The 14,044-nt window shown below is 55.8% G+C and overlaps 1 protein-coding gene across 7 annotated transcripts in view; it reads left to right on the top strand.

Annotated features, from left to right (window-relative positions):
- Window positions 1–14,044, top strand: part of LOC141189172 (protein sel-1 homolog 3-like) — a 265,916-nt gene that overhangs the window by 231,998 nt on the left and 19,874 nt on the right. For all 7 annotated transcript variants that reach the window (XM_073661122.1, XM_073661124.1, XM_073661121.1 and 4 more), the window contains 7 exons: window positions 6,639–6,779; window positions 7,682–7,744; window positions 8,241–8,414; window positions 9,864–9,991; window positions 11,015–11,098; window positions 11,198–11,288; window positions 11,720–11,807. In XM_073661122.1, coding sequence (XP_073517223.1) covers window positions 6,639–6,779; window positions 7,682–7,744; window positions 8,241–8,414; window positions 9,864–9,991; window positions 11,015–11,098; window positions 11,198–11,288; window positions 11,720–11,807 — 769 coding nt within the window. The remainder of the gene's footprint in view (window positions 1–6,638; window positions 6,780–7,681; window positions 7,745–8,240; window positions 8,415–9,863; window positions 9,992–11,014; window positions 11,099–11,197; window positions 11,289–11,719; window positions 11,808–14,044) is intronic.

Here is a 14,044-nt window from a genome sequence, read left to right on the forward strand (position 1 = left end):
CAGAGGATGGGGGAGACAGGGGGTGTCCTCAGCTCAGATATTTGGGGCAGAGGATGGGGTAGACAGGGGGTGTCCTCAGCTCAGCTATTGGGGGCAGAGGATGGGGGAGACAGGGGGTGTCCTCAACTCAGGTATTGGGGGCAGAGGATGTGGGAGACAGGGGGTGTCCTCTGCTCAGCTATTGGGGGCAGAGGATGGGGGAGACAGGGGGTGTCCTCAACTCAGGTATTGGGGGCAGAGGATGTGGGAGACAGGGGGTGTCCTCAGCTCAGATATTTGGGGCAGAGGATGAGGTAGACAGGGGTTGTCCTCAACTCAGGTATTGGGGGCAGAGGATGGGGGAGACAGGGGGTGTCCTCAACTCAGATATTTGGGGCAGAGGATGGGGGAGACAGGGGGTGTCCTCAGCTCAGATATTTGGGGCAGAGGATGGGGGAGACAGGGGGTGTCCTCAGCTCAGGTACTGGGGCAGAGGATGCGGGAGACAGGGGGTGTCCTCAGCTCAGGTACTGGGGGCAGAAGATGGGGGAGACAGGGGGTGTCCTCAGCTCAGGTACTGGGGGCAGAGGATGGGGGAGACAGGGGGTGTCCTCAGGTATTGGGAGCAGAGGATGGGAAGACAGGGGGTGTCCTCAGCTCAGGTATTGGGGGCAGAGGATGGGGGAGACAGGGGGTGTCCTCAACTCAGGTATTGGGGGCAGAGAATGGGGGAGACAGGGGGTGTCCTCAGCTCAGATATTTGAGGCAGAGGATGGGGGAGACGGGGTGTCCTCAGCTCAGATATTTGGGGCAGAGGATGGGGGAGACAGGGGGTGTCCTCAGCTCAGGTATTGGGGCAGAGGATGGGGGAGACAGGGGGTGTCCTCAGCTCAGTATTGGGGGCAGAGGATGGGGGAGACAGGGGGTGTCCTCAGCTCAGGTATTGGGGGCAGAGGATGGGGGAGACAGGAGGTGTCCTCAGCTCAGGTATTGGGGCAGAGGATGGGGGAGACAGGGGGTGTCCTCAGCTCAGGTATTTGGGGCAGAGGATGGGGGAGACGGGGTGTCCTCAGCTCAGGTATTGGGGGCAGAGAATGGGGGAGACAGGGGGTGTCCTCAGCTCAGATATTTGGGGCAGAGGATGGGGGAGACAGGGGGTGTCCTCAGCTCAGGTATTGGGGGCAGAGGATGGGGGAGACAGGGGGTGTCCTCAGCTCAGATATTTGGGGCAGATGATGGGGGAGACAGGGGGTGTCCTCAGCTCAGGTACTGGGGGCAGAGGATGGTAGGGACAGGGGGTGTCCTCAGCTCAGGTATTGGGGCAGAGGATGGGGGAGACAGGTGGTGTCCTCAGCTCAGGTATTGGGGGCAGAGGATGGGGGAGACAGGGGGTGCCCTCAGCTCAGGTATTGGGGGCAGAGGATGGGAGAGACAGGGGGTGTCCTCAGCTCAGGTATTGGGGCAGAGGATGGGTGAGACAGGTGTTGTCCTCAGCTCAGGTATTGGGGGCAGAGGCTGGGGAGACAGGGGGTGTCCTCAGCTCAGGTATTCGGGGCAGAGGATGGGGGAGACAGGGGGTGTCCTCAGCTCAGGTATTGGGGGCAGAGGATGGGGAGATAGGGGGTGTCCTCAGGTATTGGGGGCAGAGGATGGGGGAGACAGGGGGTGTCCTCAGCTCAGGTATTAGGGGGCAGAGGATGGGGGAGACAGGGGATGTCTTCAGCTCAGGTATTGGGGGCCAGAGTATGGTATGGGGGAGACAGGGGGTGTCCTCAGCTCAGGTACTGGGGAGCAGAGGATGGGGGAGACAGGGGGTGTCCTCAGGTACTGGGTAGCAGAAGATGGGGGAGACAGGGGATGTCCTCAGCTCAGGTATTGGGGGCAGAGGATGGGGGAGATAGGGGGTGTCCTCAGGTATTGGTGGCAGAGGATGGGGGAGACAGGGGGTGTCCTCAGCTCAGGTATTGGGGCAGAGGATGGGAGAGATGGGAGAGACAGGGGGTGTCCTCAGTTCAGGTATTGGGGGGCAGAGGATGGAGGAGATAGGGTGTGTCCTCAACTCAGGTACTGGGGGCAGAGGATGGGGAGACAGGGGGTGTCCTCAACTCAGGTACTGGGGGCAGAGGATGGGGAGACTGGGGGTGTCCTCAGCTTAGCTACTGGGGAAGAGGATGGGGAGACAGGGGGTGTCCTCAACTCAGGTATTCGGGGCAGAGGATGGGGGAGACAGGGGGTGTCCTCAGCTCAGGTATTGGGGGCAGAGGATGGGGGAGACAGGGGGTGTCCTCAGCTCAGGTATTAGGGGGCAGAGGATGGGGGAGACAGGGGATGTCTTCAGCTCAGGTATTGGGGGCCAGAGTATGGTATGGGGGAGACAGGGGGTGTCCTCAGCTCAGGTACTGGGGAGCAGAGGATGGGGGAGACAGGGGGTGTCCTCAGGTACTGGGTAGCAGAAGATGGGGGAGACAGGGGATGTCCTCAGCTCAGGTATTGGGGGCAGAGGATGGGGGAGATAGGGGGTGTCCTCAGGTATTGGTGGCAGAGGATGGGGGAGACAGGGGATGTCCTCAGCTCAGGTATTGGGGGCAGAGGATGGGGGAGACAGGGGGTGTCCTCAGGTATTGGGAGCAGAGGATGGGGGAGATAGAGGGTGTCCTCAGGTATTGGTGGCAGAGGATGGGGGAGACAGGGGATGTCCTCAGCTCAGGTATTGGGGGCAGAGGATGGGGGAGACAGGGGGTATCCTCAGGTATTGGGGGTCAGAGGATGGAGGAGGCAGGGGGTGTCCTCAGCTCAGTTATTGGGGGCAAAAGATGGGGGAGACAGGACAGGGGGTGTCCTCAGCTCAGGTATTGGGGGCAGAGAATGGGGGGGACAGGGGGTGTCCTCAGCTCAGGTATTGGGGGCAGAGAATGGGGGGGACGGGGTGTCCTCAGCTCAGGTATTGGGGGGCAGAGGATGGAGACAGGGGGTGTCCTCATCTCAGGTATTGGGGGGCAGATGATGGGGGAGATAGGGGTTGTCCTCAGGTATTTGGGGCAGAGGATGGAGTAGACAGGGGGTGTCCTCAGCTCAAATATTGGGGGCAGAGGATGGGGCAGTGGATTGGGGCAGAGGATTGGGGAGACAGGGGGTGTCCTCAGGTATTTGGGGCAGAGGATGGAGTAGACAGGGGGTGTCCTCAGCTCAAATATTGGGGGCAGAGGATGGGGGAGACAGGGGGTGTCCTCAGGTATTGGGGGCAGAGGATGGAGTAGACAGGGGGTGTCCTCAGCTCAAATATTGGGGGCAGAGGATGGGGGAGACAGGGGGTGTCCTCAGCTTAGGTATTGGGGCAAAGGATGGGGAGACAGGGGGTGTCCTCAGGTACTGGGGGCAGAGGATGTGAGAGACAGGGGGTGTCCTCAGCTCAGATATTGGAGACAGATGATGGGGGAGACAAGGGGTGTCCTCAGATCAGGTATTGGGGGCAGAGGATGGGGTAAACAGGGGGTGTCCTCAGCTCAGGTACAGGGGCAGAGGATGGGGGATACAGGGGGTATCCTCAGCTCAGGTATTGGGGGCAGAGAATGGGGGAGACAGGGGGTGTCCTCAGCTCAGATATTTGGGGCAGAGGATGGGGGAGACAGGGGGTGTCCTCAGCTCAGGTACTGGGGCAGAAGATGGGGGAGACAGGGGGTGTCCTCAGCTCAGGTACTGGGGGCAGAGGATGGGGAGACAGGGGGTGTCCTCAGCTCAGGTATTAGGGGGCAGAGGATGGGGAGACAGGGGGTGTCCTCAGCTCAGGTATTAGGGGGCAGAGGATGGGGAGACAGGGGGTGTCCTCAGCTCAGGTACTGGGGGCAGAGGATGGGGGAGACAGGGGGTGTCCTCAGCTCAGGTACTGGGGGCAGAGGATGGGGAGATAGGGGGGTGTCCTCAGCACAGGTATTGGGGGTAGAGGATGGGGGAGACAGCAGGTGTCCTCTGCTCAGGTATTGGGGGCAGTGGATGGGGGGAGACAGGAGGTGTCCTCAGCACAGGTATTGGGGGTAGAGGATGGGGGAGACAGCAGGTGTCCTCTGCTCAGGTACTGCACCATGCCATGTTCTCCTATGTATTGTCGGTTATGTTCCCTACCTCAGTATTACGCTCTGTGTCACTCTTGGCCATTGCAGATATAATTTATCCCGGGAGACGGATGCAGCTTTGCTCTGTCACCAGGAAATGTCCGGGATGATTTATATGACGGTACATGCTGGTTTGGCAGCTGAGGGCGGTGGAGTTTAGTGCTCGTCTGTTTATTTGGCTTCCGGAGTAATTAATAAGACAATGAATGAGTCTGAGTCTGACTGGCAGAGCGCCCGGCAAGGGAACACGTGTATGGCAGGTAAAGCACAGGGCAGGATGACGTGTGTATGGCTGGGGGAGACCGGTATGGCCACGTGAGACCTGTATGGCCGGGGGAGACCGGTATGGCCGGGGGAGACCTGTATGGCCAGGTGAGACCAGTATGGCCAGGTGAGACCTGTGTGGCCGGGGGAGACCTGTATGGCCAGGTGAGACCTGTATGGCCGGGTGAGACCTGTATGGCCGGGGGAGACCTGTATGGCCGGGTGACACCTGTATGGCCGGGTGAGACCTGTATGGCCGGGTGAGACCTGTATGGCCAGGTCGACCTGTATGGCCGGGTGAGACCTGTATGGCCGGGTGAGACCTGTATGGCCAGGTGAGACCTGTATGGCCAGGTGATACCTGTGTGGCCAGGGGAGACCTGTATTGCCGGGGGAGACCTGTATGGCCAGGTGAGACCTGTATGGCCAGGTGAGACCTGTGTGGCCAGGTGAGACCTGTGTGGCCAGGTGAGACCTGTATTGCCGGGGGAGACCTGTATGGCCGGGTGAGACCTGTGTGGCCGGGTGATACCTGCATGGCCGGGTGATACCTGCATGGCCGGGGGAGACCTGTATGGCCGGGTGAGACCTGTGTGGCCGGGTGATACCTGTATGGCCGGGTGAGACCTGTATGGCCGGGTGAGACCTGTGTGGCCAGGGGAGACCTGTGTGGCCGGGTGAGACCTGTGTGGCCGGGGGAGACCTGTGTGGCCGGGGGAGACCTGTGTGGCCGGGTGAGACCTGTATGGCCGGGTGAGACCTGTATGGCCGGGTGAGACCTGTATGGCCGGGTGAGACCTGTATGGCCGGGTGAGACCTGTATGGCCAGGTGATACCTGTGTGGCCAGGGGAGACCTGTATTGCCGGGGGAGACCTGTATGGCCAGGTGAGACCTGTATGGCCAGGTGAGACCTGTGTGGCCAGGTGAGACCTGTGTGGCCAGGTGAGACCTGTATTGCCGGGGGAGACCTGTATGGCCGGGTGAGACCTGGGTGGCCGGGTGATACCTGCATGGCCGGGTGATACCTGCATGGCCGGGGGAGACCTGTATGGCCGGGTGAGACCTGTATGGCCGGGTGAGACCTGTATGGCCGGGTGAGACCTGTGTGGCCAGGGGAGACCTGTGTGGCCGGGTGAGACCTGTGTGGCCGGGGGAGACCTGTGTGGCCGGGGGAGACCTGTGTGGCCAGGTGAGACCTGTGTGGCCAGGTGAGACCTGTATTGCCGGGGGAGACCTGTATGGCCGGGTGAGACCTGTGTGGCCGGGTGATACCTGCATGGCCGGGGGAGACCTGTATGGCCGGGGGAGACCTGTATGGCCGGGTGAGACCTGTATGGCCGGGTGAGACCTGTATGGCCGGGTGAGACCTGTGTGGCCAGGGGAGACCTGTGTGGCCGGGTGAGACCTGTGTGGCCAGGGGAGACCTGTGTGGCCGGGTGAGACCTGTGTGGTCGGGGGAGACCTGTGTGGCCGGGGGAGACCTGTGTGGCCAGGTGAGACCTGTGTGGCCAGGTGAGACCTGTATTGCCGGGGGAGACCTGTATGGCCGGGTGAGACCTGTATGGCCGGGTGATACCTGCATGGCCGGGTGATACCTGCATGGCCGGGGGAGACCTGTATGGCCGGGTGAGACCTGTATGGCCGGGTGAGACCTGTATGGCCGGGTGAGACCTGTGTGGCCAGGGGAGACCTGTGTGGCCGGGTGAGACCTGTGTGGCCGGGGGAGACCTGTGTGGCCGGGGGAGACCTGTGTGGCCGGGGGAGACCTGTGTGGCCGGGTGAGACCTGTGTGGCCAGGGGAGACCTGTGTGGCCGGGTGAGACCTGTGTGGCCGGGGGAGACCTGTGTGGCCGGGGGAGACCTGTGTGGCCGGGGGAGACCTGTGTGGCCGGGTGAGACCTGTGTGGTCGGGGGAGACCTGTGTGGCCGGGGGAGACCTGTGTGGCCGGGGGAGACCTGTGTGGCCGGGTGAGACCTGTGTGGCCGGGTGAGACCTGTGTGGCCGGGGGAGACCTGTGTGGCCGGGGGAGACCTGTGTGGCTGGGGGAGACCTGTGTGGCCGGGTGAGACCTGTGTGGTCGGGGGAGACCTGTATGGCTGGGGGAGACCTGTATGGCCGGGGGAGACCTGTGTGGCCGGGTGATACCTGTGTGGCCGGGTGATACCTGTATGGCCGGGGGAGACCTGTGTGGCCGGGTGATACCTGTGTGGCCGGGTGATACCTGTATGGCCGGGTGAGACCTGTGTAGCAGTGCTCACTGATACTCGCTTGTGTTTCTCATCAGCAAGCAGTCAGCCGGATGCTCTTCTGGGGTCAGCAGGGGATCTCCTCCAATCCTGAGGCGGCAGTGAAGTTCTATGAGAAGGGGGCCATGCAGATGAAGGACCCCGTGATGATGTATGACTATGGGGTGGTGTTACTGAGGGTGAGTGCAAGCTCTTCTGTCCAGCTCTTTCCTCTCCATGTCCCAACTATCATCATTCTATTATAATAATAAAACTTCCCAAATATCGCTCTACAGTGAACGGTGGCGAATATCATATTGTACCTACACCCAGGGACACATATCAGCGCCATATAGCACATAAATAATACTGCTGTGTAGCAGGGATTAGAGGGGCGCTGTCAGACGTCGGCAGCGTCTGCTCTGAGTTTTCAGCTGTTTTCTTCCAGAGATTTGAGCCATTTTATTTCGTGATACTTTTTCATGGATCCTCGGGGGCGGGTCTTAAGGCTGCTCTGCATAATTACCATATAAGTCACGCCTTCTCGTAAAGACCACAAAAATTAGCACTAAATAAAAAGTCCATATCTTTGGCACTGTATGGCGGATTAAAAAAAAAGAGAGAAAAAAAACAATAATCAGAGATCGGTGGGAATAAAATTCCAACAAAAACCGTCCACAGCAGCCACCTGGTGACAACGGGTCACCGGCACCATAGAATGACCAAGAACAATGCCAAGAAGTTCCTACATAATACTGACATCCAATGCCCAAATGGCACCACAGTGTGATATCTAGATAGTACCGCTATACGGTGACACAGCAGGGCCGTATAGTGCCATACATAAGGGGCCGTAGACTGCTCCTCGGGATAGAGCTTTGGTGGTAACATGTGGAGCCGCCGGCCTAGACTTCCCTGTGTCCCTCCAGAGAGGATGATTGGAGTAGTAGTAGTGGTGGTGGAGGCCTCTGGTCCGTATGACCATGGGCAGATTATTATGAGCCCGGAGCCGGGTCTAGGACGTCCTCGTGGTTGGATCCTCCCGGCTGCGGATCTTTCTCTTCCTCCTTGTCTGCTGATTTCTTTTGGACGTTTCTTACAGGGTCAGGGAGTGAAGAAGAACATCCCTAAGGCGCTGGAGTTCCTGAGGAAGGCAGCTGAGATGGTGAGACAACTCCTCCGGCCGGGTACATTGTACAGCGAGCATGATCCAGTGATGGAGTCAATCATTAAGGATCTCATCATCTCTAATTGTTATGTCAATGGTCACGTGATGAAGGTTTAGCAGCTCAGATCCCGCCGAAATTTAAATTAGAGCCAGTGAGGAAGCTTTTCAGCGAAACGTACGTCTCTGTCTCACTATGTGCACACTCTTAGCCGAGGAGCGCCTCTCTTTTCGTATCTGGTCATTTACTTTTTTTTATTGACCCTCGGCCCTAACTCTCAATATGACTAGGATTTCCTAACCCTGTTGACCCCATTGTATATGTGGCCTTTTAACGCTGCGGACGATCCTTCCACACTGTCAAGTTTCACTGTTGATGTTCTTCAGGTAGTTTTTATGATGATGATAAAGCATCTTTTAAGTTACTAAACCTTGGGCTGATATTTTGTGTGTAAGCTCCGGTTGATATTTCCATCATGACTTCTCTTCTTTCCAGGATTTTGTTCCGGCGCTCAACAGTCTCGGTTGGTATTACGAACAGTTCGAGAAAGATTACGAAAAAGCCGTGGAGTTCTGGCAGCAAGCCGATAAACTTGGAAATCCCGAGGCTCCGTTCAACCTGGGAATTTTGAATTATTATGGCCTAATTCCTGGGAAACCCCAGAACCACGTGAGTTACGATTTCCCTTCTATTTGGCCCAGATGTCTACAACAAGTCCGTCATCTCTCCAGAGCACTGATGCACGGAATGGCAGAATTATGCTTGCACTTTTTGTGCCAATTTCCTTTTATAGCATGATAATATTGTATGAGCTTTTACAGCAGCTGCCTGGCACTGAGCACCATTCCACTAGATATCTATGGCAATGCTTAATGGTCCTAAAACTTGTAGTGCCGCGGAGCACACGGACAGTGTGAGCGCCACTATGAGACATAGCATTACCCCCGGGGGTGCAGGCATCACAGGGTGAGACCCTCATACCCCATATTCATTAAAGCTGAATCTCCACTTTCCATACATTTCCCGGTTTTCTCTGCTTTTCCCGTCCTGATTTTTGGATACATTGTATTCTCTCCTCCAAGTCTACGGTTCAATGCAAAATTCTGATTTCCAGTTGATACGTGGGAGCTGACATGACGGTTATACATGACGGGTCACATGACTGACATGGGGGTGGAGCCAAACTTCTGCTAACTCCAAAAGTAGCGAGCAGAATTTTGAAAGCAGCTCTGGAAGTGAAAAGAAGAAATAAATGTCACCCCTTCATGACAGATGGATTTTTTTCCTCGCTTTAACGTTTTCATTTATCTGCATTTTTCTTGATACAGTTTTGCGATGTTCATGAGGTTTTGGTCACTTTTTATTGCATTTCTTGCAGACGTTGCGGCAACAAAAAAAAAAATGGCAATTTTTCTTTTCTTTTTTTTTGCGTTGACATTTACCTTCCAGGTTATATCAGTAGATATTACGATAACAAATATGTGTATTTTTCTTTCTTTTTAACATTTCATTATTTTTAAGGACGGGGGCGATCAAATTCTTACTGAAATTTTTAAATATTTCCAATATTTTTGCTTTCACTTTTCACTATTTTTTTGCTTCACTAGAGCCTGCGATCATTTGATCACTTCTGCTATATACTGCTATAGCACGGTATTGCGGTAGATAGTCCTACTCCCGGTCTGGGGTGTGGAACCCATCGGCACCGTGCCATCATGGCGTCAGAGGGTCGATGGCTGCCTGGTCGGGAGGGATGAGTGGTCTATATACCATGGGGTAACAGCACTGATTGGAGCAGGTGCTGGCTGTGTAACAGCTCCTGGGAGCACCCCTTACCCCCCCTGACGCGCTCCATGATGAATATATACATTATTGGGTGTTCAGGAGTTAAATAGCTTAAAATTGGTACAAAAAAGTGAAGAAAAGAATTCACAGGATTCCTAAACCCCATATGTGAAGTTAGACTGAAAAGTCCGGATTCCCACTAGACACAATGTGACATTTCACGTTTGTGACCCGAGGTCGGTACGTGGGGTCGGTCGTCCTCCAGTTGACACATGTTTGCATCGTTGTGTCAGGTTCTCCTCCCGCGGTTACTGATGATCACACTCTGCTCAGTCTGCAGCGTACTATTACTACCTGCGCTCAGCTCTCCGAGGCCACATAGATGCAGCCGTGCACCTCTCCACCTTCTGGACGGAGGGACTTCCGGAGGTCGTGGATCGCCTGCCGTACGATGCTGTGATGTAAGTACTGTACAGGTGTCTTCTTCAGGAGAAGCTTTAGCCCCCTCGTAACCTGATGATCCCGACAGTGAGAATGACCCTGACTGTTCTCATCCTCTCTCTCCCAAGAATCTGGCCGCTCCTTCTTCTCTGATTGGTGAGATGAACACTATTACTGAGATTCCCATGCTGTGATTGGCTGTCTGACTATATGAGAGTACTCAGGTCACACCAGGGCATTCTCATGAAGTTTTCGGAGCCCCGATGAAGAACAATATTGAGAATGACCCCCAGATATTACCCCTATCATAGTACAATATCTAAGAGGGCCTAGATAAGCCAGAATCTTGATGATCCCTATGTCATGGTGATCCCTATCCCCTCATTGTGTCCTTCATCACGTGGGAAGACGACAGAGTGAGAATGACCCTGACTGTTCTCATCCACTCAATCACAGTGTGGATCTGGCCACTCCCTCTTCTCTGATTGGATGACATGAATGTCAGGGCCTAGATTCCCATGCTGTGATTGCCTGGCTGACTTTATGAGAGTACTCAGGTCACACCAGGGCATTCTCATGAAGTTTTCGGAGCCCCGATGAAGAACAATAATGAGAATGACCCCCCAGATATTACTCCTATCATAGTACAATATCTAAGAGGGCCTAGATAAGCCAGAATCTTGATGATCCCTATGTCATGGTGATCCCTATCCCCTCATTGTGTCCTTCATCACGTGGGAAGACGACAGAGTGAGAATGACCCTGACTGTTCTCATCCACTCAATCACAGTGTGGATCTGGCCACTCCCTCTTCTCTGATTGGATGACATGAATGTCAGGGCCTAGATTCCCATGCTGTGATTGGCTGGCTGACTATGTGAGGGTAGGCAGGTCACATCAGGTCACTCTCATGAAGTTTTATGTGCCTTGAAGCAGAGTGAGAGTGACCCCCAGATGTCACCATTGCCACAGTCCAATGTCTAGGGGGAAACCAGTGTATAAGTCATCAGAAGCAACAACATAGATTCTTCTTATTCCATCAGGTGGACTAAATGGGCCGGAGAGCAGAACGGGTACCTGGGGGCCACAGTGCGGAAAGCTCTGGACAGTTACCTCCAAAACTCCTGGTGAGAGTCCTTCTGCCTCCCGCGTCTCCTCATAGGAGCATTGGTGGGTTATAACTCTCATCATCCTGACGGGTCTCCTATTGCCACATTGTCTTCTAGGCCCGGGGCGCTCCTCCATTACATCGAGGCCGCAGAGGCTGGATTTGAGATCGCTCAGTTCAATGCAGCCTTCATCTGCGAGGACGACCCTGTGAGTACATGGTACTGCCCTGTAGACCACCCTCACATCGAGCCCCCCTATGTAAAGCACAGGGGCCAGCCGTGCTCGTGCTGTGGGGGCACTCAGAAGATTGCTACAATGTATCAGTGAAGACAAACCTCTGGGAGCCAAGCTCATCCTGATCTCTCCTGATACATTGTAACGAGCCCATCAGCTGTGTGCAGGACGAGGTCAGGAATCATTGCTAATGGATGGAGAGATGAAACCTGGTGCTCCCGGGCCCAATGCCGAATCAGGCCATGAGCCACCTATAATACTGAGGCTTCATCACATGCCAGGACGCGGCGCCCCCTATAGCTCTGCCACAGTATAAATGTTATATACAGTGAGGATGTAGAGCGTCTCCTTACATAGGACTGCCTGTCCTGTACTAATGCCTGTATTCACACACCGCGCTGTAGGACGGTCTGGTGAGCCGCTTCATGCAGATCGACTGCGTGTGGAAATATTACAACCTCTCGACGCAGAGCGACCAACCCCCGACGTACGGTGAGTACAGCCCCCGACATATCGTGAGTACAACCCCCGATGTACGGTGAGTACAGCCCCCGACATATCGTGAGTACAACCCCCGACGTACGGTGAGTACAGCCCCCCGACATATCGTGAGTACAACCCCCGACGTATGGTGAGTACAGCCCCCCTGACATATCGTGAGTACAACCCCCGACGTACGGTGAGTACAGCCCCCCTGACATATCGTGAGTACAACCCCCGGCGTACGGTGAGTACAGCCCCCCGACGTATGGTGAGTACAGCCCCCGACATACGGTGAGTACATCCCCCTGTGTACGGTGAGTACAGCCCCCTGACATATGGTGAGTATGACCCCCGGCGTACGGTGAGTACAGCCCCCCGACATACGGTGAGTACAGCCCCCCGATATATGGTGAGTACGATCCCCGACGTACGGTGAGTACAGCTCCCGACATATGGTGAGTACGACCCCCGGCCTGCGGTGAGTACAACCCTCTGTGTACGGTGAGTACAGCCCCCCGACATATGGTGAGTACAACCCCCGACGTACGGTGAGTACAGCTCCCGACATATGGTGAGTACGACCCCCGACCTGCAGTGAGTACAACTCCCTGTGTATGACGCGCCCCCGGGGCAATGGGGTACTCGGCAGCCGGGCCTATGGATGCTGGTGGGGGATATCACGGTGGCTGGCCCGGTCCGTGGCCCAGGGCGGTCAACAAAAAGGGGGAATGATATTTGTAAGGGGTTTGTAGTTTTAGGAAGTGTTCGTGACGCCACCTGTGGTATTCGGCTATAGGGAGCCGCCGCTGCGGTGCAGATCCTCTGGAGCTGGTGTTACTGCAGCAGGGATGGTGTGGCTCTCCACAGGTAGAGCTAGCTCCAGGGCAGTGTAAGGTAGATGGTGGTTGCGCTGGGCGTTGTAGTGCAGGGGTAAAGATGGCGCAGCTGAAATAATGGATGGAGGCAGTGCAGTGCAGTCATCCGAGTCTTTACTCACAGTTGTTAAGTTCCTCAGGTTGCACTGTCCAGCTTACAGCCTCCCACGTCGCGCTGCGTTCACCAGACCGGGGGTTCAGCTCTTCCTCAGGTAGGTTAGGAGCACCTGACGGAACCCCGCTTTCCTTATGTTCCTCTCTAGACCGTCTTCACGCTGGGTCTTCTCCCTCCTGCCCTGCGCTTCCCCACTCTCAGTCCCGCTCGTGTGCTCTGAAGTCCCTCCTGTCTAACTGGAGTTCCCGGACCTGCTTGACCCTCACGGGGATTAGAATGAGGCTTTGGCAACTGAACTATAAAAGTCAGAAGCCTCCGCTTTTTCCAGCCGAGACCTGGAGTAACACGGCTGGTCCAGGGGCCGGTCCCCTTCTTGCGGCCTACGATCCCTCTGTCTTCTGACACATTTGGGGCGTACGGGTGCCGTCCTGCACTCGCCGTGTAGCAGAGGCGAGAGAGCCTTTAAGAGAGACTGCCATCTGCTGGCCAGACACAGTCAAGCGGAACCAAGATATACAGGAGAAGTTGAAGGGAGAGCAGATTTAGATGCTGGACCCAATCAGGTGACTACCAGGAAGGATTTCCTGGAGATAAGAGGCCAGCGCACCAAGCCTGAGGAGTTTTTGGCGCCGAGAGGATCAGATGTGTTCTCTGCATGCTGAGAAGCCCCGCGTGACAGGCCTAAGCCAGAGGTCTGTGAGGTGCCACAGCCGGGCGCCGGTGGAAGAGCTCCGGATCCCTCACAGATGTGACCCGAGTGCTGTGCCTGCTGAGGAGAGTCGGAACCTGCTTGCAGTGCTGAGTGAGTTCGTGGAACCCGATGTCGCCCGCCGACAGACGAGGTCTGGACCCCCCTATCCAAGGCTCGAGAGACTGCCTCCAACGGCCAAGCAGAGAGGACTTGAGAGACGGCTGTCACAGGAAAGTCACGCCAGCGAAAGCAGAGGAGCTGCATACGTGAACAGGGCCGTCACTTCTACTGTTCACTCATGGTACCGGGGCCAATTGGGTTTAGGTACTCAGGTTGGGAGGGGAACGGTTGGGGCTAAAGAAGCACAACGTGACCTAATTGAATTTGTCTGGATAAAACTTTCGGCCTAGCGGGAATAACCGGTGACACCCGCTAGGGCCATATGCAGAGTTAAAGAACTCACGTGGTGTCTCCCATGATTTAGGGCAACACATCACTTTGAGAGACTTCGCATTTTGCTAATATTTCAAATTACTGTTCATTACCCTTGTTGCCAATCCCTTGT

Source organism: Phyllobates terribilis, unplaced genomic scaffold (genome assembly GCF_046119375.1).
Source record: "Phyllobates terribilis strain yellow unplaced genomic scaffold, ASM4611937v1 Scaffold_2__4_contigs__length_985480577, whole genome shotgun sequence".
Lineage (NCBI taxonomy): Eukaryota > Metazoa > Chordata > Amphibia > Anura > Dendrobatidae > Phyllobates > Phyllobates terribilis.